The sequence below is a fragment of the Vipera ursinii genome, assembly GCF_947247035.1.
Source record: "Vipera ursinii genome assembly, chromosome: 1".
Taxonomy (NCBI): domain Eukaryota; kingdom Metazoa; phylum Chordata; class Lepidosauria; order Squamata; family Viperidae; genus Vipera; species Vipera ursinii.
In genome coordinates, this window is record NC_139512.1 from 30,732,279 (window position 1) to 30,754,251 (window position 21,973).

At 41.1% G+C, this 21,973-nt stretch overlaps 1 protein-coding gene across 1 annotated transcript; it reads left to right on the forward strand.

Annotated features, from left to right (window-relative positions):
- Positions 1–517: 517 nt before the first annotated feature.
- Positions 518–19,043, forward strand: LOC310637125 (SERTA domain-containing protein 2-like). The gene is made up of 2 exons (XM_083357406.1): positions 518–809; positions 18,178–19,043. Exon 2 carries the CDS (start codon positions 18,182–18,184, stop codon positions 19,034–19,036), a length of 855 nt encoding a protein of 284 aa, XP_083213532.1. The 5' UTR covers positions 518–809; positions 18,178–18,181; the 3' UTR covers positions 19,037–19,043.
- Positions 19,044–21,973: the final 2,930 nt, after the last annotated feature.

Consider the following 21,973-nt stretch of genomic DNA (forward strand, 5'->3'; position numbering starts at 1 on the left):
CCACCGGAAAAAAAGTAAGGCCTGTCTTTAAAGAAACACGTCCGCATCCGGCTATCAAAAGGCCTCACTTGCCCTTTTCCACCACCACGAAAACGGCTCCCGTCCTCCCCGAGGGAGGCAAAGACCTTCTAGAACAGGGGTCGGCAACCTCGGCTCTTTTATGACTCGTGGACTTCAACTCCCAGAATTCCTGAGCCAGCTCAGGAATTCTGGGAGTTGAAATCCACGAGTCATAAAAGAGCCGAGGTTGCCGACCCCTGTTCTAGAAGAAGCCGTGGCTGAGCAAAAGGAAAAAGAAAAAAAAGGAGGGAGGAAGAAGTAGCGGGTGAATATTTCATTGGACCGCCGCCCGAGTCTTGCTCCGCCCTCTTCAACTCAGAGCCTCTCTCTCCTAGAGACGAAGTCGACCCCGCGAACTGAAAGCCAGTAAAAATCGGTTGCTGGGCAAGGTGGGGCGGGGCTGGCCAATAGCTAGGAGCGCTCGAGAAGGACGAGGAAGAGTGGGCGCACGCACGCCCCGCCTTCCTCGGAGTCCAGGGCTATTCCTGCACGGGGGGGGGGGGGAGGAACGGCTCTTGTTGTCGCCGAAATCTGGCGGGGAGGGGGCGGGGCTCATTTGCTGCTGCCACCGCCCTCTCCTCCTCCTCCTCCTCCTCCTCCTCTTCCTCTTTCCTCCTCTCAGCACGCAAGCATTTGGCCATCCCTGAGCAGGGATCCCCGGCTGGCTGGGTGGGGAGCCAGCGCCGCGCCGCCCAGCCGTGGGAGAGGGGATCCCGTGTGTGCCTCGACTCACTCTGGAGCCCTAGCAGGTAAGCGAGACCCTGGCTGGCTGAACTCGGTTCTAGATCGCGGGAACGATGGACTCGGGAACGGGCGTCCGGGAAGGGGGGAGAAGCCAAGTGCGGGCTGGTGGCGGTCCTGCAGGGCGAGGAAGGAGTGTGCTGGGCTAAATTGAGAGATGGAGGTCAGGAGTTTACAACTATAAGAGATCTCTATTTGGGTATCTCGGGGAGTTGGTAAAGAAATAGGGGCTGGCGAATGTGGCGGGGGAAACTTATGATTGGGGAGGTATCTCGGCCAGAAAACTTAAGAATTGGGGGGCCTGGGAGGGGTACCTTACAAACGACGATGTGAATCGTCTGGGAGAAGCTTGCTTGGGCAAGGAAATAAGCAAATCGTCCCGTTTCCCCACCCCCCACCCCACCCCAATATATACACAGGCACCGTCTCCGTCTAACGAGCTGGGGGATTTTTTTTTCCCCCTAAACATTTTTCAGATGTTTGGAATTATAATTGCCATCTTTTGATTGCGATAATATAGGGGCTGTAGATCACATTTGGAGGGCTCGGGTTTAGGGAAGGAACAGTTACATAAGGAAGACTGGGAAGAGGTCTTGGAGAGAATGATGGATAAGAGCAAGATGATGGTGGGTATCGGACTGAGATTCACAAAAGCTGCCAATAAGAGGAAATTAAAGTTGGGGTGGAGAGGGTGTCAAAGAGTCTGCAGCTAAAACAGGAGAAAAAGCCAAGTGGAAGGAATTGAGGAGCCCACTGAAGAGATGGCAAGGAAGAAGCTGCTGGTGCTCTGGGTAGTATTTGAATATGAGGAACAATTTTGTGGCAGGCTTGTGGGGCTGAATGAAGGCTTTAGGAAAAGTGGGTGGGGCATGATTTATTTCATAGATTTATTTGACTGAAAGCAGTATAGAATCAGCCAAGGTTTGTGTCTGAAAAGTGATGCTTTGGTTTAGCTATTTAGGATCTTGTATAAAAGATACATAGATAATATATGTTACTTTTGAGGCCTTTCTTCAACCATTGAGTGTTAGGAATACAGTATGAAGGGGGTTGGAAGCTGAATCCAGCAATGGGGGAAGGGTACTTCACAAATATTCTGTTGCAACGTTTGGAGGGGTATATCTTGACAAAGAGATTGAGTTTAGATCAGAGGTCCCCAACCTTTTGGGCACCAGGGATCGGTTATGTGCAGAGAGGTTTTTCCACAGACCAGAGGGGGCGTGGTTTTGTGTGCTGCCTGAATCCATCCGATGGGGTTTTGCTTGTTTGTGTGGCCCAGTGGCTGGCATGCCACGGCCCGGTACTGGTCCACGGCCCAGGGGTTGGGGATCCCTGGTTTAGATAGTATATCTGAAATTGATTAAAAACGGGAAAAGTTAATGCCAGGAAATAAATTTAGAGCTGTATAAGAGGTGGGGTATCCTTCAATGTGAGCTTTAATCAGAGAGCTATAACTGGTGTTCTCTGACAGTCTCCATCCAAGTATTAACCTGACCACACCCAGCATAACTTCCAAACTTATGCAACTGAGAATAAAGTTGTATTCAGGTGATTTGAAACAGCCTGGTTGGGTTTTTTGTGAGTGAATGACAAAATACTAATGTTCCTATTCTTATTTTGTATTTTGGAGGTGGCTGCTTTAAATCCTGCTTTTGACAGAAAAGTAGAATTTAAAGTAATACACAATAATGCAAAACGTTTCTATATATTTGAGTATTTAGGAACACTTAATATTTTTGTTGCTCTGAAGAAGTGATCACACAAATGGGAATTCAGAGTTTGAGATTTGTATTTCAAAATGAGGAAGGATGTATTGACCAGTATGTAAAAACTGGTTAAAAATCTATATACTGTGTATTTGAAGAGAATTGCATTTACAATAGAAGTTCAGTACTATAAGATACATTAAATTTGGGTGGTGCTTATTAAAAGAAATTGTGGGAGGATTAGGTACAGAATAGAAACTGGCTAGAAAGCAGATGTGGAAATTATTTGAGACTAAAACATTGACTGCATCTGAATGAAAAAAACAGTGAAGTGCTCCTCAAGAATGGTCAGATCAGAGATAGAAAATGTCAATAGGAAAAAGTGCTTAGGTTAAAGAAATGGGGAAGTGCTTTGGAAGAATGAAAGGTTAAAAGGATTCCATGGCACGGAATATTTACAGATCTCTTCAAACTATCAGAAGCATAGGAGAATGTTATAGAACAGGCATGTCAAACTCGTGAAGTCGCATGATGTATCACAACTTTTTCCCCCATTGCCGGCAATGGGGTGGGTGCGGATTTGGGGCCCGCAGTTTGACATGCCTGTTTTAGAAGGTAAGAATAGAAATGCCAGCATAAGTTGTACATTGGGATACTTTTATAAAGAGACTCATCTTTAGCTGAAAACTATCTTGTCATTAACTTTAAGGTGGGCCTAGCTATGGTATGGACTGAAATAAAACTGTCTATAATTGGATGAAGGATTTGGTAAGAAGCTTGCTATCAACAGAAGTTTTAAGGAGAAATGTTTTCATTTAAAAATGAGGTGGTTTGAGTAAGTTTTCAAATTTGTTCGTAAAGAGGTGTAGCTTTATCCTTAGGAGCAGAATTGTAATGAGGTTGTTTTGTTATAGTTGTTGCTCTGGAGTGGGGAGTTATTTTTCATCATCCAGAAAATAACAGTCCTGTAAACTAAATCTTGATATTGTGGGAGGTGCATGCAACAGCTTCCAGGAACTTCTGTCTAGTTTCATTTTGAATACACTGCCCTTTGTGTCTTAACTCTTATACAAAATGAAATGCAAAAAGAGGAGAATTTCACACTGCTTTGGTTCCTTATTTCAACAGTTAGAAACAGTTCATTAATGCTAAGTTTAAAATAATGCATTAAGAACCACGCTGATTTAAGTTTGTATTACATTTCTTAAAATTTCTTGAGTTTTCTACAATAAGCAATACCTGACATTAATCATTTATATTCTTTGTCTTTTTGCTGGTAGCAAACATTACTGGCAATTTCTAATAGCAATTCATGACACATATTTCTGGCCTGTAGTTTTGTTTTACTCATAGGGTGTTACAATTGATAAAAAATTAGATTCCAAATTAAAGACACTCAAAAAAGTAAAGCAAACAATAATAAAATCTGAAAATATTGCCTATGTAACTCTCATAGCATCTTATACAGTACAGAATTTTGGAGACATTGCTTTGTCTGGGTCTTGCTATATTTTTGAAGGGGAGGATCCATGTATAGCAGGCATGTCAAACTCGCAATGTCACGTGACGTCGTGTAACGTATTGCGACTTCTTCCCCATTGACGGCAATGAAGTGGGCACAGTTTCGGCATGAGGCATCTGGCCTGCGGGCCGGGAGTTTGACATGCCTGATGTATAGGGAATAAATCAGTGCTTTATTTTTTATTTTGGCTTCAGTGTGGTTTTTGTAGAGGGGTTTGCATGATGCCCAAGTGTGAGATTTTATAAACTTAAAACTATATCAGCTTAATCTAAGATATTTCAACTGTGCTATTAGAGCTTTTTTCCCCCCTGTTGCAACCTTCACATATGATGAATAGCAATGGTGGTACTTATCTACTAGGGAACATTGATATATAATTGTTTGCGATACTGTATAGCTATCAATTATTAAATACATTTATTTCCAAGGTGCTACAAAAATCTACAAGGCAATAAATATGAATTAGAAAATTCTTATTAGCCACAATTTATTTTTAGGATTAATCTGTCTAAAATACTGTCACAATAACCAAATATTTGTTTAATTTTTATTTGAAATTGCATCATTTGACTGAAAAGGTTTGTTGACTTATCAGAAGTGCGTTTAAACAATTATTTTGGACAAACTTTGCACCATATCTGAACTATGCTGGCTGAAACTTTATTAAGTTTAAGGCTTCATTGTTTTTCAAAATGCAGTTTCTTGAGATTGCTTAATGATTTCACAGGGTTGCTGCCTGCATGCTTCCTTAGTAGTTGTAATGGATAGAACTAAAATTTTAATCTACTTTTCCTCTCTTCTTCCTCTCATACAAACTTCCTCTCCATCAGCCACTCCACTGCTGCTATCTTACTTCTTTCAGATAGAAGTATGACTTGGGAAAAGGTAGTAAAATCTCTTCGTACCAATAAAGAAAAATATTTGTAGCTCAGGGTTGACATTTCCATACCCAAACTAGGTAACATCACAGTGCTAGTCTAGCACTGATGATGTTACCTACTTTGGGTTAATGAAATGTCTGCAAGAAAATAACCAAGCTCAGAGAGCGCCAAGGAACCCATAATTTTTTATGTAAAAGGAACATCTTCTGCATGACTTTAAAGTAAGATGTAAGAACAAGCACTAAGTACTTGTTTCCTCATTTTAACACAATGGTACCAAAATATTTCACTATTCAAATTGTCAGATATACTATTTTATTAGCTAACAAATTCAGTCAGAGAAAAAAATAGCAAGATTGGAAAATGGAGCATAACCCCAAACCAATTATAGCTTTGTACTGTTAATGTAGTGATACTGAATATAGTTGGCTATTTTTAACTTCTCATTAAAACTTTAGTTGATTTATCTATTAAAGCAACTAGTATTCATTTTGAAAAGTAAAAAAAAATGATAAAGAACAAAAAACAAAGTTTCCAGTCCCCTCCCGCTGCTGTACTTTGATAGTTCTCTAAGCCTCTACAGGGGACATGTCAAACTCGTGACATCACTTAACGTCGCACAACGTATCAGGACAGTTTTGCCATTGCCGGCAATGGGGTGGGCGCAGCTTCTGTGTGATGTGTCCGGCCCGTGGGCCGGCGGTTTGACATCCCTGCTGTACAGGTAGTTCTTATTTACAAGCACAGTGGGCACTGAAGGTTGTAAAATCAGATGTGATGCAGTTTTACAACTTTGTTGCTGCTGTCATTAAGCAAATCCAGCTTCCTCCATTTATTTGCTTGTTGGCAGCTCCCTAGGAAGGTAATAAATGGTGATCACAGGATCCTGGCACACTGCAACTGTTGTAAATACATTTTGATCATATGACTACAGGGACACTGTGACAGTCATAAGTATGAGGACTGGTCAAATGTCACATATTTCAGCACCATCATAATTTCAAATGGTTGTTAAATGTACACAACTGAAGGGCTACCTACAGTTATATGAATGGATATATTCTTGATTTGGGCTTATTCTTCCTCTTTAATTTGCTTTTAAAAAAGGAATGAGATTTAACTAAATTATAGGAATGAGAATAGATTCATCAAATGGCTACAGCAGAATCCTAAAGGTGTTTACTTAAGTATAATTTCCTGTGTGTTCACTGAGACTTTATTCCTAATGAATATATTTAGGATTGTAGTTCAAAAATCTGTTTACAATATATAAATGTTTGTTAAAATCCTTAAACATTAAAATAAATCTAACTATTATAAAGTAAGGAACAAAAAAGAAAAGTAAAAAAGTAATAAACTACAAGAAAAAGAAAAAAAATAGAAAAGAAAGGAATTGCAACAGGTGGCTTCCAATATTCTACACAGCAGTTATAAGTACAAATATATTTTGAACTCTCTAAAGTTACATTAAGGGACACGGTGGCTCAGTGGGTTAGGACGCTGAGCTTGTTGATCAGAAGATCGGCAGTTTGGTGGGTCGAATCCCAAGTGCTGCATAATAGAGTGAGCACCTGTTACTCGTCCCAGCTTCTGCCCACCTAGCAGTTCGAAAGCACGTAAAAATGCAAGTAGAAAAATAGGGACCACTCCGGTGGGAAGGTAACAGCGTTCTGTGTGCCTTTGGCGTCTAGTCTTGCCGGCCACATGACCACGGAGACGTCCTTGGACAAGCACTGGCTATTCGGCTTTGAAATGTAGATGAGCACCGGCCCCTAGAGTCGGAAACGACTAGCACGCATGTGCGGGGGAACCTTTACCTTTATTGCTTTTTCTATCTGGTTTTCTATAATCTATCCATCAACACCATATATCACAAATTCATTTTTTAAATTTTTATGCAAAGATGCCATAGGAGCTTCCAGTCGCCAGTAAATATAGATGTCTTTTCTATAATCAATGTATCTTGCAGCAAAATTTGTCAGTTTTACTAACCATTTCTCCATAGTGGGTATGGTCGAAACTTCCCATCTCTGTGCATACAGTAATCTCACTGCTGTAAACATATATTGAAATCTTCCATGGAATTTTTGTTGCTGTTTACCAGTGTACAAATTTTCTTGCAATTGCTCCCATTCAACGTGGGTTTATGTTAAATCTATATAGATAAAAAGTATTCGTACGCTGTCAAATCAGTATTGGTTATCCAGTTCAAATTAACTGTCAGTTTATTTTCAACAGAAAGTTTTCATTGGTGAAGGTGCTTCTTGTAAAATCATACATAAATTAATGTGTTAAAGTACTCCTGGAAAGTATGAATGTTTTCATGCTATCTGTCCTCTAGTATACAGTAACTGAAGCATTTATATTAATGACAGTGTATCTTAAGCTAAAATTATTTAAATATCTGTTTTGTTAAGAGCAAAATGGATCATAATATAATGGCATAGCCAAAAATTCATAGATATATGCTACCCATCTTGCTGTCTGAAGCAAGAAATAGTTGGCCATTTGGGGATAATAGTGCATGAATGTATATATGATTTAGTTCTGAATTACATTTTGTTTTTTGAATTTGGATTGCTGTACAGACTAAATAACTGGATTAAGTGATCATTAATATATCTTAACAGGATCAGTTTAGATCATAATGTAATTTTAAGTTGTAATTTTAACTTTGTGTTGTCATACATATATATAGTATATACAGTCACAGAAAAATTAGTAGGCCAAAGAAATTTAGGCATTAAATAAAATATTCTTGCATTTGTCCTTGCTGCAATAACTTCATATGCTGCCTTTTGTTTTTCTGTTGTGATACGCATTTGAAATAATTCAATGTTGTTGCATTGATTCATAACAATTTTGCACATGCAGCACTTTTGAAATCTTTTCATGTGGCCACAAAAGAGCAGCTGAACTCTTCATTTGAAACAATTCAAGGAGTGCTGACTGGAATTTCTTCTTAACCAATGTTATTTTAAGTGCATAGACAAAAACATCGAAGAATTATACAGGTGTTTGCTGAATGTAAGATCCCTTGAAAATGAGTAACACTAGATTACCCTGTCCTTTAATCTTTCCAGTGCCAAAAAAGAGACTGAAATAGAACTATATTCACATTCACTTGAATTATGTGTACAGCTTTCTGCCCTATTTGGAACTCTGCCTGATTAAAGTCCCAGATTATACGAGGAGCTATATTTTCATATTAACAACTTTGGAGATGGGTCATGGAGTAGATAACACCCCATCTCCTTCTTGTGCATACTTCGTTCCCTCCCTCTTCACCCTGGTTAATTTTAATTGAATTTTAAACTTATGATCCTTACTATTTTACTGTTTTGTAGTGCATTTTAATTGAATGTCTGTAAGCCACTAGAGTCACCACTGGCAAGATGGGAAGCATACAGCTTTGTTTTCCTTCAGATCTCCCAGTGAATCTGTGGGAGTTAAAGAGAGTTTGGGCAGGGACATCTTTTTATGTACTTTCAAGCCTTCATGTGTTCAGGTGAATGTCAAGTGCATTTTGTTTACATGTAGCCCTTGCTTAGCTACTATAATTGGGACCTGCAATTTGGTTGCTATGGCCTGAAGTTGCTAAATGGAAAATCATGTGATTGTGATGGGCTTTTGACTGCATGATCTTATTTCCCCTTCGGTCATTAAATGAAGTGCTCTTCTCTATTAACTCTGCTTGTTGCAAGCCAAGTTGCAAAGTGTTGCAGTGATGATCGTATGACATTGTGACAGCTTAAATGCAAAGATTGGTCACAATTTTTTTTAGCACCACTGTAATTTTGAATGGTTGCTACACAAAGCAGTCAGTAAAACAAGAACTACCTAATTCTTTGTATATACTGTATGTGTAAATTGATACTTCTTTGCTTATTGCAAAAAAATTAGTTAGCATGTTATTGTTTTGCTGATTTAGCTCCATTGAAGAAGAAGAAGACTGATTTTTTCTGTCTGGGCCAGGTATGTCAAACTGCTGGCCCACAGGCCGGATGCGTCATGCTGAAACCACGCTCACCCCATTGTCGGCAATGGGGAAAAAGTCCTGATACATCGCACAGCGTCACGTGACATTGTGAGTTTGACATGCCTGCACTCTAGGCTGTTTGTCTCTTTTCAGACAAACAGTCATACATGTAGTTCTTTGGTGATCTCTCATATAGACACTAGTCAGATTCAAACTTGCTTTGTTTCTACAGTCTGTATTGTGTGCTTTCAAGCTGTTCTTAAGCCATGACACTCATCTTGTTCATTTCTGTTTTCTTTTAGAAATTAAAATAATATTTATGTGACTCATAGGTTTTGAACATGATGCTCATTTTTAAGTCAACAGGTAATTGATTTTCATTAATCAAATTTAATATCTGCAAATATAATTTTCAGATTTATGAGCAACAGTAACAATATAAATCATAGGCAAATAGCTATTTCAGTTTGTTTTTTTTACAGCTCAAATTATTTAATAGTAATTGTATGCTACCTATGTATTCTGTGTTTTTACATCAACAATAAACACAAAATATAACTTATCTGTCTTTTTTTCAGAAAACACATTAATTTCCCATTTATTATGTTTTAAAGTGGTTGGCTCAGATAAATACATAATTCAGGTTATAGAAGTCAGAGCAACACTAATGGGAACTCTTAATTTCTGCATTTACTTTTTTTCCCATAGTATTCCCTGGAATATGTTCTAATTGATGCATTTTACAAAAAGGAGATAATAGCAAGAATTACTGAAATGTATTACTGGTTCATAAAATGTTGACATTATGTATTCCAAATAGTACTATTACAACTGTATAACAATTATGAAATGTAATAATATACATAAATATGCTTCAATGAACTAGTAATTATTTTGTCCCATGGAGACAATTGTTTTTTAAAAAATTAAAATATTTTGAGAGATGGATCAAGTATTTGTTCAGTTTAAAAACCTACATTTTACTGTAATTTTATTCATCTAGGATTGATTGAAAACCTTGGCTTATTATAAGTTGCAAAATATTTTCCTATGGGATGAAGAGTGATTTTTTTTCTCACTCAGGTTTGCTCATTGGGTATAATAATCTGTGTATCATAATAGTAGGGAGAGTGCAAAAGTTGGCTTAAAACTTAACATTAAGAAAACCAAGATCATGGCATCCGGCCCTCTCAATTCCTGGCAAATAGATGGGGAAGAAATGGAAGTAGTGACAGATGTTATTTTCCTGGGCTCCAAGATCACCGCAGATGGGGACTGCAGCCAAGTTATTAAAAGACACTTGCTCCTGGGGAGGAAAGCCATGGTAAATCTAGACAGACCCCGATCACTTTTTTTTTAATTAAAGGATGAATGAAACACATCAGAAGAGCTGATACTAAATACTATGTTTATTACCATTTGAGATTCTCTTAAAAGTTTCTGATGACTCATCTGTTCATTCAAATTAGAGGCCACCCAACTCTGGACATCTTATGGCAGGGGTCCTCAAACTTGGCCACTTTAAGACTTGTGGATTTAACTCCCAGAATTCCCCAGCCATTTGCGCCAGGAACGGAGGTTGGTGGGGATTTCTGCATGCCTCCGGAGGCTTGGATCAGGCCCTTGGAAGCTCCGTTCCAGGCAACAGCGGCTTGGAGCAGTCCTCTAAGGGCTGGATCCAGCCTCCAGAGGCATGCCAAAGTCCCCTCCAACCTCCATTCCTGGCACAAACGGCTAGGAAACCCCCCCCCCCCCGAGGCTTGGATCATGCCCTTGGAAGCTTCTGTGCTCCCCCCTGCAGCCCAATCAAGGCTCCGGAGGCCTTTTCCAGGCTCCGGAGGCCTGGATTTGCATCCAGGGGAACCCTTCTACACACACACCCCGCAGCCTGATGTAGGCTTCGGAGGCCTTTTCCAGGCTGCTGTGGCCCGTATCTGAGGCTGGGGGAGGCTTTCTTAACCACCCTTCAGCCCGATGCAGTCTCCGGAGGCTTGGAAAAGGCCTCCAGAGCCCGGATCGGGCCATGGGGGGGGGCTGTGGACGTGTCCCCTAGCCTCAGATTGGAGTGGCAGCAGGAACCACAGCAGAGAGGAGACAGACCTTTTATAGGTGACTCCCGCGTTGCAGGAAGGTGGGGGGATGCATGAGGTATCTTAGTAAGTTGGGGAGGCCTTGAGGGCCCGTTCCATCACTAGGCCCTCCATGGCCTTCCCCACCCTGATATACCTCATGTTTACTTAACGAGCCGCGTGCATTTAAACGAGGAAGAGAGTAGGCTCCATTACACTCGTAACTCGAGGACTACCTGTAAAGGGATCTGGAAGGGCAAGATACAGTACCTTCAGGATAGTCAGACCACATGCCATGATGGGCTTTATAGGTCGTAACCAGTACCTTGAATTGTACCTCATCCAGTGGTTTCCTACAGATTTTAAACAGAAGGGACAAGAGCATCAGACCCTTAGGCATCCCAATGTGAGAGACTGCATGCTTGGCCTCTTCTCCTCTGTCAGCACCAACTGGAATCACCCCCAGAGAAAGGAAACACCCCCCCCCCCAAATCTTCACATTCAGTTCAGGAGGATACCACAATCAATGCTATCAAAAGCAACAGAAGGATCACAGAGCCAGGACGAATATGTGTGTTCAACCACACAGACACACACACAAACACATCCTGCCTGCCTGATCAATGCTATCTCTATACTATGTTCTGGTCTAAAACCTGACTGAAAGGAATCCAGATGATCCACTTTTTCCAGGATCCTCTGGATCTGTTGACACCCTTCTCACCAACCTCTCTTTAAAAGAGTTAAGCCTGGACAGAAATCTAACTACAAGTTGCCTCTTAGAGAGAGCCAGTACAACACAGGAAAGATACAGATAAAAGTCATAGGTTTAAACTCTCCAGGTAAACTCACAATACTGTGCCCTAGTACAGTTTCAGTCTTAGCATTTCTTAGTAGTCTCCCATCTAAGTTTCTGAGGTATGATTAAGAAGGTGTAGCTACTGGTAAGAGTGTACCCCTTTAAATAACTTAAACTACTATATCTTTAAGTAGTGATTGTGTAAGAGTTTTGGTATATGGTAAATTAAATTTTAGGGTTGTCTTGCTGCCTGATTGGTTTTTGCAGACCACATTCAGATGGGCCGGGAGATGCTAAATTTAATTGTTATTTTAGCATTCATATTAATATAGATCTTCCTGAAACCTATCCTTGTGGAATTTATTCATTTAATTGTGCCTTAGTCTTATCTCCTAGCAACTACATGGGCAAGTCTATGCAGTTCTGACATTTTCCTTTATCTGGATCCTACTCAGGGAGGTGGTATTGTTTCTTCATCACGGGACTGCCATCTTTGGGCCTTGAAACCTATGTGCTATTTTACTTCATATTGTGTTAGAGACTTCATTGATTAGTCGTGTGAGCTTTTAGTCCATGCTTAATGTTTAGGCAAGAAAAACCCAATGCACAGGTGCAGTATAGGTAGTACCTGGCTTAATAGTAGTAACTATGAGAGGGATCTCCGAGTCCTAGTGGACAATCACTTAAATATGAGCCAGGAGTGTGCTGCAGCTGCCAAAAAAGCCAACACAGTGCTAGGCTGCATTAACACAGGGATAGAATCAAGATCACGTGAAGTTGGACTAGAACAGACACGTCAAACACAAGGCCCGGGGGCCGGATCCGGCCTGCGAAAGTGGTTTCATGTGGCCCACAAACCCATTCTGGAAACAGTGAGGGAACGGCCCCCGCTGCCTTGGCCCTGGCCCAGGCCGGCTGGGAGCCAATGTACAATTTCGTGGTGGCCATCTATGCTGAAACACATTTAGTCTTAGCTCCACAAGGCCATCTGGAAACAGCGAGGGAGGTATCACCCTTTGTGAGGAATGAAGAAATGCACCATTGCCTGGAAGTGGCCAGCACATGGCCCTGCCTACTTTGGGCAGGCTAGGGGCTGGGCAGCGTTGCACTTCTCTTCAGATTCATGCCACCCGGCTCAGCTTCTCGGCACTGTGAGGAGACCACCCTGCTGCCTGCCCAAACTGGGCAGGCTGGGGGCTGGGCAGCATTCCGCAGGTAACATTGATTCTCATGCTGCTCATGGCATCCCCTCCCCCAGAGCCCACCAAGCCGGATATGTGAAGTAGGCGATGATGACACTTCTCCAGCTGCATTTCTTGCCTCTTTTTCTCCCTCATCTCAAATATTTTCCCACCACACGAAGGAAGGAAGGAAGAAGGAAGGAAGGAAGAAGGAAGGAAGGAAGGAGGGTCTGAGGGAAGTCCTGCCTTAGTCCTTCCCTGCTGCCCTTTCACCATCCACTTGCCCCCTCCTCCTGGCCTATCCTGGAGGGTCTCCCATCCTATTGCTAAGGAAGCTTTGGATACAAAGCAAGGTCTCCTCAAGTGGAGAGGGAGTGGGCCTCCCTCTTGACTTTGCCCTCGTACGTATCATGAGCAACCTGGCTAAGGAGAGCAAGCACAACAGCAGCAGCCTTGAGGTAAGTGTAGCTGGGCGCCCCCTTAGGGAAGTGGGGCTGGGCTTAGTGCTGTGGGTGCTTGAGGGCTAGGCTGGGCATTTGACCTCCATGCCACCATCCAGCCCCCCCCTCCCACATGGCCTGAGAGGAACAGTGAGGCTCCTCCAGTGGACCATGCCTTGGCACTTGCCCCGGTCCCATCTCCTTCTGCCAGAGACCCTCAGATCTATCCCACTCCTGCCCAGGCCCCCATAGGTACCCTTGACGCGGATGATGTAGAGTTGGCCATGCCCATCCAGTAGGCCACATGCACTCCAGCCACGCCCACCCAGTAGGCCGTGCCCACCCTGGCCACAGCCCCCCCCCAGGGCAACTGCAATGCTGATGCGGCCCTCAATGAAATTGAGTTTGACACCCCTGGACTAGAAGACCTCCAAGGCAATTGTTGTTATTGTTGTTGTTATTATTTGTTAGTCTATACCATTTTTCTTGTCAGTTACTTAGATTGTAAATATGAAAAAATAGCACTTACTGTTAAGGAATTTTGTTTGTGCAGAGGTCTCCTTGTGCTACCAAAGAGTTGCACAGACAAGGAATGGTACTGAGAGCAGCTAGAGTCACACAGTAAGAGTACACTGAGTTGTTAAAAACAAAAAGTAGTTTACTTTTGAGGTGGTGTAAGAACAAAAATGCACAGTCAAAAAAATAAACAGTCCAGGTCATAAACAATAGCAACAGTCCAAACAACAAAGTCTTCTTACCGGTCCAGAGGTCAATACACAGTTCGGTTTACAACAGTAGTAAACCAACAGCAGACCAAAAACAGTAATAGTAGAGATCAGTGAATTCAGAGAGAGAGAGAAGCTACGTTCCTAGCTTCCTCTTATGGCCATGAGAACACTTACACACCCATTGGCCAATTAACATCTTAAAGCCATAGCATTATGGTTAATATATTTTCAACCCAACATTGTAGGCTAACACCATATGCCTAACAACTGCAACTGCAACTGCAACAACTGCAACTGCAATGCTGATGCGGCCCTCAATGAAATTGAGTTTGACACCCCTGGACTAGAAGACCTCCAAGGCAATTGTTGTTATTGTTGTTGTTATTATTTGTTAGTCTATACCATTTTTCTTGTCAGTTACTTAGATTGTAAATATGAAAAAATAGCACTTACCTTTTTTCCTGTGTAAACAGGAACAGTACAGAGTTTTGAAAACTGCCCCCAAACTGAAAGCTTATTTGAAAAAATTGGGAGTGGTGATATGCAGAAATAATCTGAAATGGCACCTAATTGTGAGGCACAAAGAATCGGGTCCAAAGGTGAAGGGTTCAAATTTACTTATTTATTGCTCAAGCTCTGCACAAGAATCTTCTCAACTGATGGTTTGCCCTAGGTAAAGCTAAAACTCTAAAATGTTTCCTTGTCTGACTCCTTTCCTTGGCTCTGCCAGTCTCCTACATCACCCCTTCCTCAAAACAGCCCTCCCCTTCTTCCATAGGATCTTCAAAATAGCCTTCCCCTTCCTCCATGGCCTCTTCCTCATCTGAGTTCTCACAGGAACTTGGGAGGGGTGGAAGCGAAGCTGTTTCAAAAGGAGACCACCTCCCCCTCATCTAAAGAATACTTTAAAGCAGGTGGTGCTGACTGTAACACATCTAGATGACTAGATGACTAGCATAGATGACTGTAACACATCTAGATGACTAGCTCCTTAAGTAACACCAGCTGCCTGCAATTAGTGCAGGTTCGCATCCCACCAGGCTCAAGGTTGACTCAGCCTTCCATCCTTCCGAGGTAGGTAAAATGAGGACCCAGATTGTTGGGGGCAATTAAGCTGACTTTGTAATAATGCCGCTTGGGTGTGTGTGTGAAAGCCCTAATAAGCAGGCATATACATAGAATGAAGGCTACGGCTAAGCTTGTAAGCCGCCCTGAGTCTTCGGAGAAGGGCGGGATATAAATGGAATTAAAATTAAAAAAAATAAAATAAAATTTTCCCTTGAGAAGTGAAGGCCAGAACTGGATGGTTGGACCGTCCAGTCTCTCCTTGGAGGTATGCACTCCGTCCGGTAAACCCCTCCACTTAGATTCTTTGGGTGGTGTAGGGCACAGAGTTGGGAGTTTGGAAGTTTGTGGCTTTTCAGGGAAGTATTATTGGTGGAATTGCTGCACCAAGTCAGGGAAATGGACATATCTGGCATATTCTCATCAACATTTGGATTCTGGGTACCCTTTCCACTGCATCAAATTCTGTGTGCTTTTGCCACTTTGCCTAGAGATCAGAATTTCTTCTATTTTGTATTCCTCCTGACACCACCACCCCTAATTACTGGCAGTGGCTGTAGGTGCTATTGAGCATAAGATTCTAGGAGGTTTTTGTTTGACTAACAGCAAATGGTGAAAAACTGAGTGGAGGGTGGCAATTGCAAATGAAATACCACAGGATTGATCTGCCAGAGGACCATAAATGCCCTCTGAAGTTGGTATCCATCTTCTTAGAGGGCCTAGGCCAGGGGTAGGCAACCTTGGCTCCTTTATGACTCGTGGACTTCAACTACCAGAATTCCTGAGCCAGGTGTGCTGGCTCAGGAATTCTGGGAGTTGAAGTCCACGAGTCATAAAAGAGCCGAAGTTGCCTACCCCTGGCCTAGGAGAAACAAAGAATTTGGTAAAGAACCACACTTTGTCTCCTATAGCAATTGGTAGCCCTTTCTATCAATGGGCACCTGCAGCCTTCTTGTGAGACTGTTTAGACTGTTCCAGCTGCTGTTCCAATGGTGCTTGGGCAGCCAGCTGCTCCTGCAAAATAATTAAGTGCCCCTGGGATGGTGCCCTCCCTCCTCAAAGCCACTGGTAAAACCCTCGGGTGTCTGCCATGCAGAGCTTGACAGGGGATCATAGTAATCAATCTGTGTAGAGTGTTATTGTAAGAAAATTTTGCTAGGGAAAACAATGAGAGCCAGTTACCTTCACTGCAGGTGTAGTAACATCTTAAGTATTGCTGGAGCGTCTGGTTAGGTTTCTCAGCTTTACCATTCATGGCTTGAGGACAAGCTAACCTGGAGATTCAAAAATTGTAACAGTGCCTTTCCGAACCTGGAAGTAAATTGACTGGCCCAGTCTGATACAAGTATGGACACCATGTGATCCAAAAAAGAGTTGAGTTGTTTCTTTGGTGGTGGGCAAACCTTTGCAAGGCATAAAATGAGCCATTTTGGTAAAAAGTTCTTCTACAACTGGTATGGATTTATAGCCATGCACCAGAGGTAAATCATATAATAAAATCCATAGAAATAGTATGCCAAGGATGGGGTGGGGTTGTAAGAGGCTTGCTGGCTTCTGATGATGGTAACTGTAATTATAATCCTATGCATCTGGCCCAGAGGAAGGCTATTAAGTTGCTTTCTTGTCCTTCAGTGAGAAGTTTTGGCAGGATTGCTACTCCAACTCATTCTCATTTTCTTCAGTCCAGCCCAATGGAATATTGAAAATCAATTATTTGAATGGGCTCAAGACTTGCCAGCAAGTTAACTGAAGTTGGTATAGGAGAGGAAGCCAACAACAACAGAAGGATAAGGTATAGACCTGAGCTGGGTAAAAGAAAATTCAAGGGGAAAAAATTCTCCATTACCATATATCCATCCATGTGGGAAAAACAATTTGACTGTGGACTGGAATGTTGCCTGCTGCTCCATTCTAAGGCCTCCATTATTTTCAGGCACATGGTCCAGAATGGAGCTCTTACTAAAGAGCTGGTAAGAGTTCCAGAAGCTATATTTTGTATGCAGCTTCTACCTTGTTTCTTTTTTTACTTCAAGAGAGGTGTTTTTTTTTTAAATATGCCAGGAGTTGCTAAAAGCCCTTTTCAGAAGACTGTGTAGTTATAATCATGAGGAAAAGTTACTGCTTTGAAAAATATTTGTCTGTTTAGCTGTATTTGTTGCTTCAGCCCCAATGTCTATTAAAGCCTTTAACCAAGCTGCAGTTTTAAAATAAAATATATACTGTAAGAAGAGCTAGAACAAGTAACAACTTTGTTTAAACATTTTTTCCAGTGTGCATCAAGACTCAAAGTCTACCTTCTGAGTTGGATGGGGAGTGGTCAAGAAAATGAGCATGGTCAATATTAAAAAGTATTCATTGAAGAGCCCATCTTCTCTCCAACACCCCAACTATTTTAATTCAAATAAGCAAAAGTGATTGTTGATGTTTTATCTTTTTGGTAAAGTGGAGGGGAAGAAGCAATTTTCGATCTTTTTATATTGGCTTTGAAATCAGAACTTGTGAAAGAAGTTATTATGATCCTGCATCTTATATGCTTTATGAAAATTAACCATATGCATTTTTATTAGCACAATATGCGGGGAGTGGGGGGGGGGAGGTTCCTCTGCTTGTCAGAGGAAGAACAAAGAGACCAATTTTTCGGAAACAGGTTTGTAGGATTTCATTTGCTCTTGATTACATGCTGCTAAACATTTAAAAACTCTTCTGGCTTACAAGATCCTAGCCAAAATTCCTGTTTGTTTTTTATGGAAATTTTATAATGCTTTTTTCTGGAATTAAAAATCTAAAATTCCTTAAATTCTATTCTATTAGTCCACAGTCTAAATGAAAAAGATGCAGTGTATTAATGTTATATAACTATTCTGAATTATGTATCAAGGGGAAGCCTTCTGAAAATGTATATGAACCCATCTCTAAGGTCATAATAAGTGAATAGAAAATGAATGGGTAAAAATAGATAAATACTATAAAAACAGAAATGCTCATTGGTTCATTTTTTAATTTCAGGTTCATGTTGGGAAAAGGTTTGAAACGCAAGCTGAGTGATTATGAAGAGAACATGGCTGGTGTGTCAAGTGCCTTTGATTCCAGTCGAAACCTGCCATACCCACTCAAGCGTCAGTTGGTGCTCAATGTTTGCCTTGCCAAGTTACAGACATATAAGATGTTGGTGGAACCAAATTTACATCGTTCTGTGCTTATAGCCAATACAGTCCGACAAATCCAAGAAGAGATGAGGCAAGAAACTTGCCAACAGTCTGTTAACTTGTGCAGTGGTTTAAGTACCACCCCTTCTAATTACTTAGGTTTTGATTTGTTTGGAATGCCTTCACATTTTCTGCCTGGTATTATTCAACCGGAATCATACGGTTACGAACCACGGTCTATGGAAAGTCCAATTGAAAATAGCTTGTTGATGGTTTCAGATAATGACATGTCATCAGCCATTTCCTCTATTCTAAAAGATTTGGACTTCATGGAAGATGTGAGTCCACCTTCTTACTTGGCTGGATCTGGAGATGATCAATTCAAGACTTCTGAAATGTCAGTTCTTAAGTTAGAAGAAGATAGACAAGACTTGAAAGGAGTAGAATGTGCATTTGGTTGCTTTGAAATTTCAAATTCAACTAGTTACTTGAAGGACTTAGCTATTGATGACATATTTGAAGATATTGACACTTCAATGTATGATTCAGACTTTGATTGCTCCTCACCAACTCCTCCAAGAACACTGTCTGTGGCAACAACAGAAGAAATGTTGAAGACGTTCTCTTCTTGCAATTCTTCCTCAGCAAACAACAGTCCAATATGCAGAAGTGATATCACAGATTTAGACCATATTATGGAAATACTCGTAGGGTCCTGACAGATTTGCTAGCCCAAAGATACATTTTCCTAAGTTGTCATACAATGCTGGTTTAAAGATAAGTCCCAAAGGGAGAGCAGACTTCAAAGTGTTATGCCACAAAGGCAGCTAAAGTCATTTTTCTTCAATGGTTCTCAAAACCTCCCTAAAATTCCTATAAGCCAAAAAAAAAAGGTGACAGCCTGTTAGATAAAATGGAGTATTTATTAAATCAATTGTGCAATCTTTTTAACCTTTTTAGGCTATACATGAGTATATCTCATGTGTTTCTAACTTTTTAATGTGCAATTTTAATCTGTGAAGGATTTGCAGAACAGTGATTTTCATAAGGGGAAACATCATCTGAAGTCTAAAGATTTATTTTTAGTATTAAATTACATTATTGGCATCCACTGAAATTGCTACTTGGATTTGCAGCCTCAGTACAGTATATTTTTAAAGTATTTAAGGAACTATAGATCTCTTCCCCTTGATTGAAGATTCTAGATACTTGGCAGCAAAATCTCTTGCATTTTATAAAACATTTAAAATTATTTATTTTTGTAAATTTTATAGTCTTTTTACATTTTATTACAATATTCTAGATTGGAGATGAATTTCTGTTTGGATGTGGCTGGCACTACCTCTGTTAGCAGAAATGCTTTAACTCTTTGCTTTGTCTAACACTGCAGATCTTTTAGTTTTCTTGGATGATATTTCTGGTGGTAGAAGCAAACAGCAATTTGCTGATTGGTTAATTTTTATGGTATTTAACTGTAATTTATATGTATATTGTCAAATTTTAGAATTTTGTCAGTATTATGTGCATCAATTTGGAGGTAATATGGCTTTTTACAATTTAGTATTTTCTGTATAGTTTGAGCTATTTTAATTCTCTGAAACAGAATGTTAGATTTTATGTGCAATATATCACTTAAGCAGGCCACTTTTGCACATCCTACATTATAAGGAAATACATAAAATCTAAATGATGGAAATTTATAATACTGTGTTATCAGAGGTATACCATGCAATTCTGTCTGCTGGCAGCTCTGTAAGAGTTGAATATGGCTTGCCTGAGCACCGCTCTGATTTTGTACTTTTCCTTTTCTTAAAATGGAACTTTAGTCGTCCAAAGTGCTTGCAGTGGGTTGTATCTTCTTAGTGGCAGTTTTTATCTTGGTTTGGCCAAATAAAGTTCTAATTGAGTAGAAGCCATGCTGCCATTTGAGAGTTAGTAGTCTGCCTACGTAAGAATTACACTTCAAATTAAAGAATAGGTTTTTTGCCACAACTTAAGATAGGTTTGACATTTGCACATAATATGCTGAAGTGTTCTGTTCATTGTGTACAAAGCCTGTCCTAGTCCAGCTTTGGTGCTATTTGGCAGACTCTCTTAGTGCTGGCACCATTTGGGGACAGCTCTGTATTGCCAAAATGTTGACATTCCAACGATGAGCCTGTGCTGTTCCATGGTCATAGAAGCAGCAACTGTTCACTTCATACTGAAGACAGTTATTTTCTAACGTTGCATCCCTGGGGAATCCAGTAAATTTGAAAATGATACAATAAACCATTCATTGAGCAAGCAACACAACAGATGTAGATAAGTAAAAAAGTGGGAGAAACAGAAAAATATTACTATTCTATCTACTACCACGTAGACTTTTATGTGTGTACCTATCCACCTACTATTCATTGCTTCCAAACTTGAAAGTTTGCCAGCATTGGAAGTAAAACATCCACACTTAGTTGCATTTTCACAGTATCTGATTTTTGTTTGCAGCAGAAAAAAATACCTACCTTAATATTTATAACTAGGTTTTCTAGGAGGATGGGAGGTACTTTTTAAAAATGAACTATAGAATACACATTGGCTAATCTTCATCTGAATTGCAGTAGAGGCTGCTTATAGTATAGCCATTTTTTGGTGATAAGTTCTTGGCATGGAAATTACCTAGCAGGTTGGATTCCTTAAAATAATCTATTGGGGCTAACCCTCCATTGAGCATCTTATTGTTACATAACAGTAGCTGCACAAATAGCACCTTTCATTTCCATCTCCCATTTTTTGTGGTGTTGGAACCAATCCACTACTCAACTTGAAGTCCAATGAGATTCGGATCCCCTGATGTAGTTGCTGCATTGAATATAAGTAGCATTACATTTTGGGAATGTCTTAGACTAAATAACTATTTGGGCCTAGAGAGCATTTGGAAATCCAGTCGGTCCAAATCTGACCGAACACAGTTAAGATCCTTTACCAGATCTTACCTTGTGGAAATGGGGGTGGCGAAGCATGCTTACTTCACCACCCTCATTGCATCTGCAGATAATCGCCCGGCCACCCTGTTTAGGGTGACCCGCTCCCTTTTAAATCGGGACAGGGGAAGATCCCTTATGGGGACAGGCCGAGGAGTTTAGTCAGCACCTGCTGGACAAAATTACTCAGATTCGGACCGGTCTGGACTCCGATTGGGCAGTATCTGATGAGGGAGAAGTGACGGGTCTGGCCAATATTATTTGGGAGGCGTTTGACCCTGTGATTCCAGATGAAGTGGACAGGTTCATGGGTAGATTAAGTGCCACCACGTGTTTGTTGGACCCGTGTCCCTCCTGGCTGGTTTATGCGGCTCGGGAGGTCACACGAGGCTGGCTCCAGGCAGTGATTAATGCTGCTTTGAGTGAGGGGTGCTTCCCTGCCACCTTGAAGGAGGCGGTGGTGAGGCCCCTCCTCAAGAAACCTGCTCTGGACCCAGCTATTTTGAATAATTTTCGTCCTGTCTCCAACCTCCGCTTTCTTGCGAAGGTTGTTGAGAGCGTGGTGGCACGGCAGCTCCCGTTGGTCCTGGAGGAAACTGAGTACCTGGATCCGTACCAATCGGGTTTCAGGCCCGGGTACAGCATGGAGACGGCATTGGTCGCACTGGTGGATGATCTCTGGTGGGCTCAGGATAG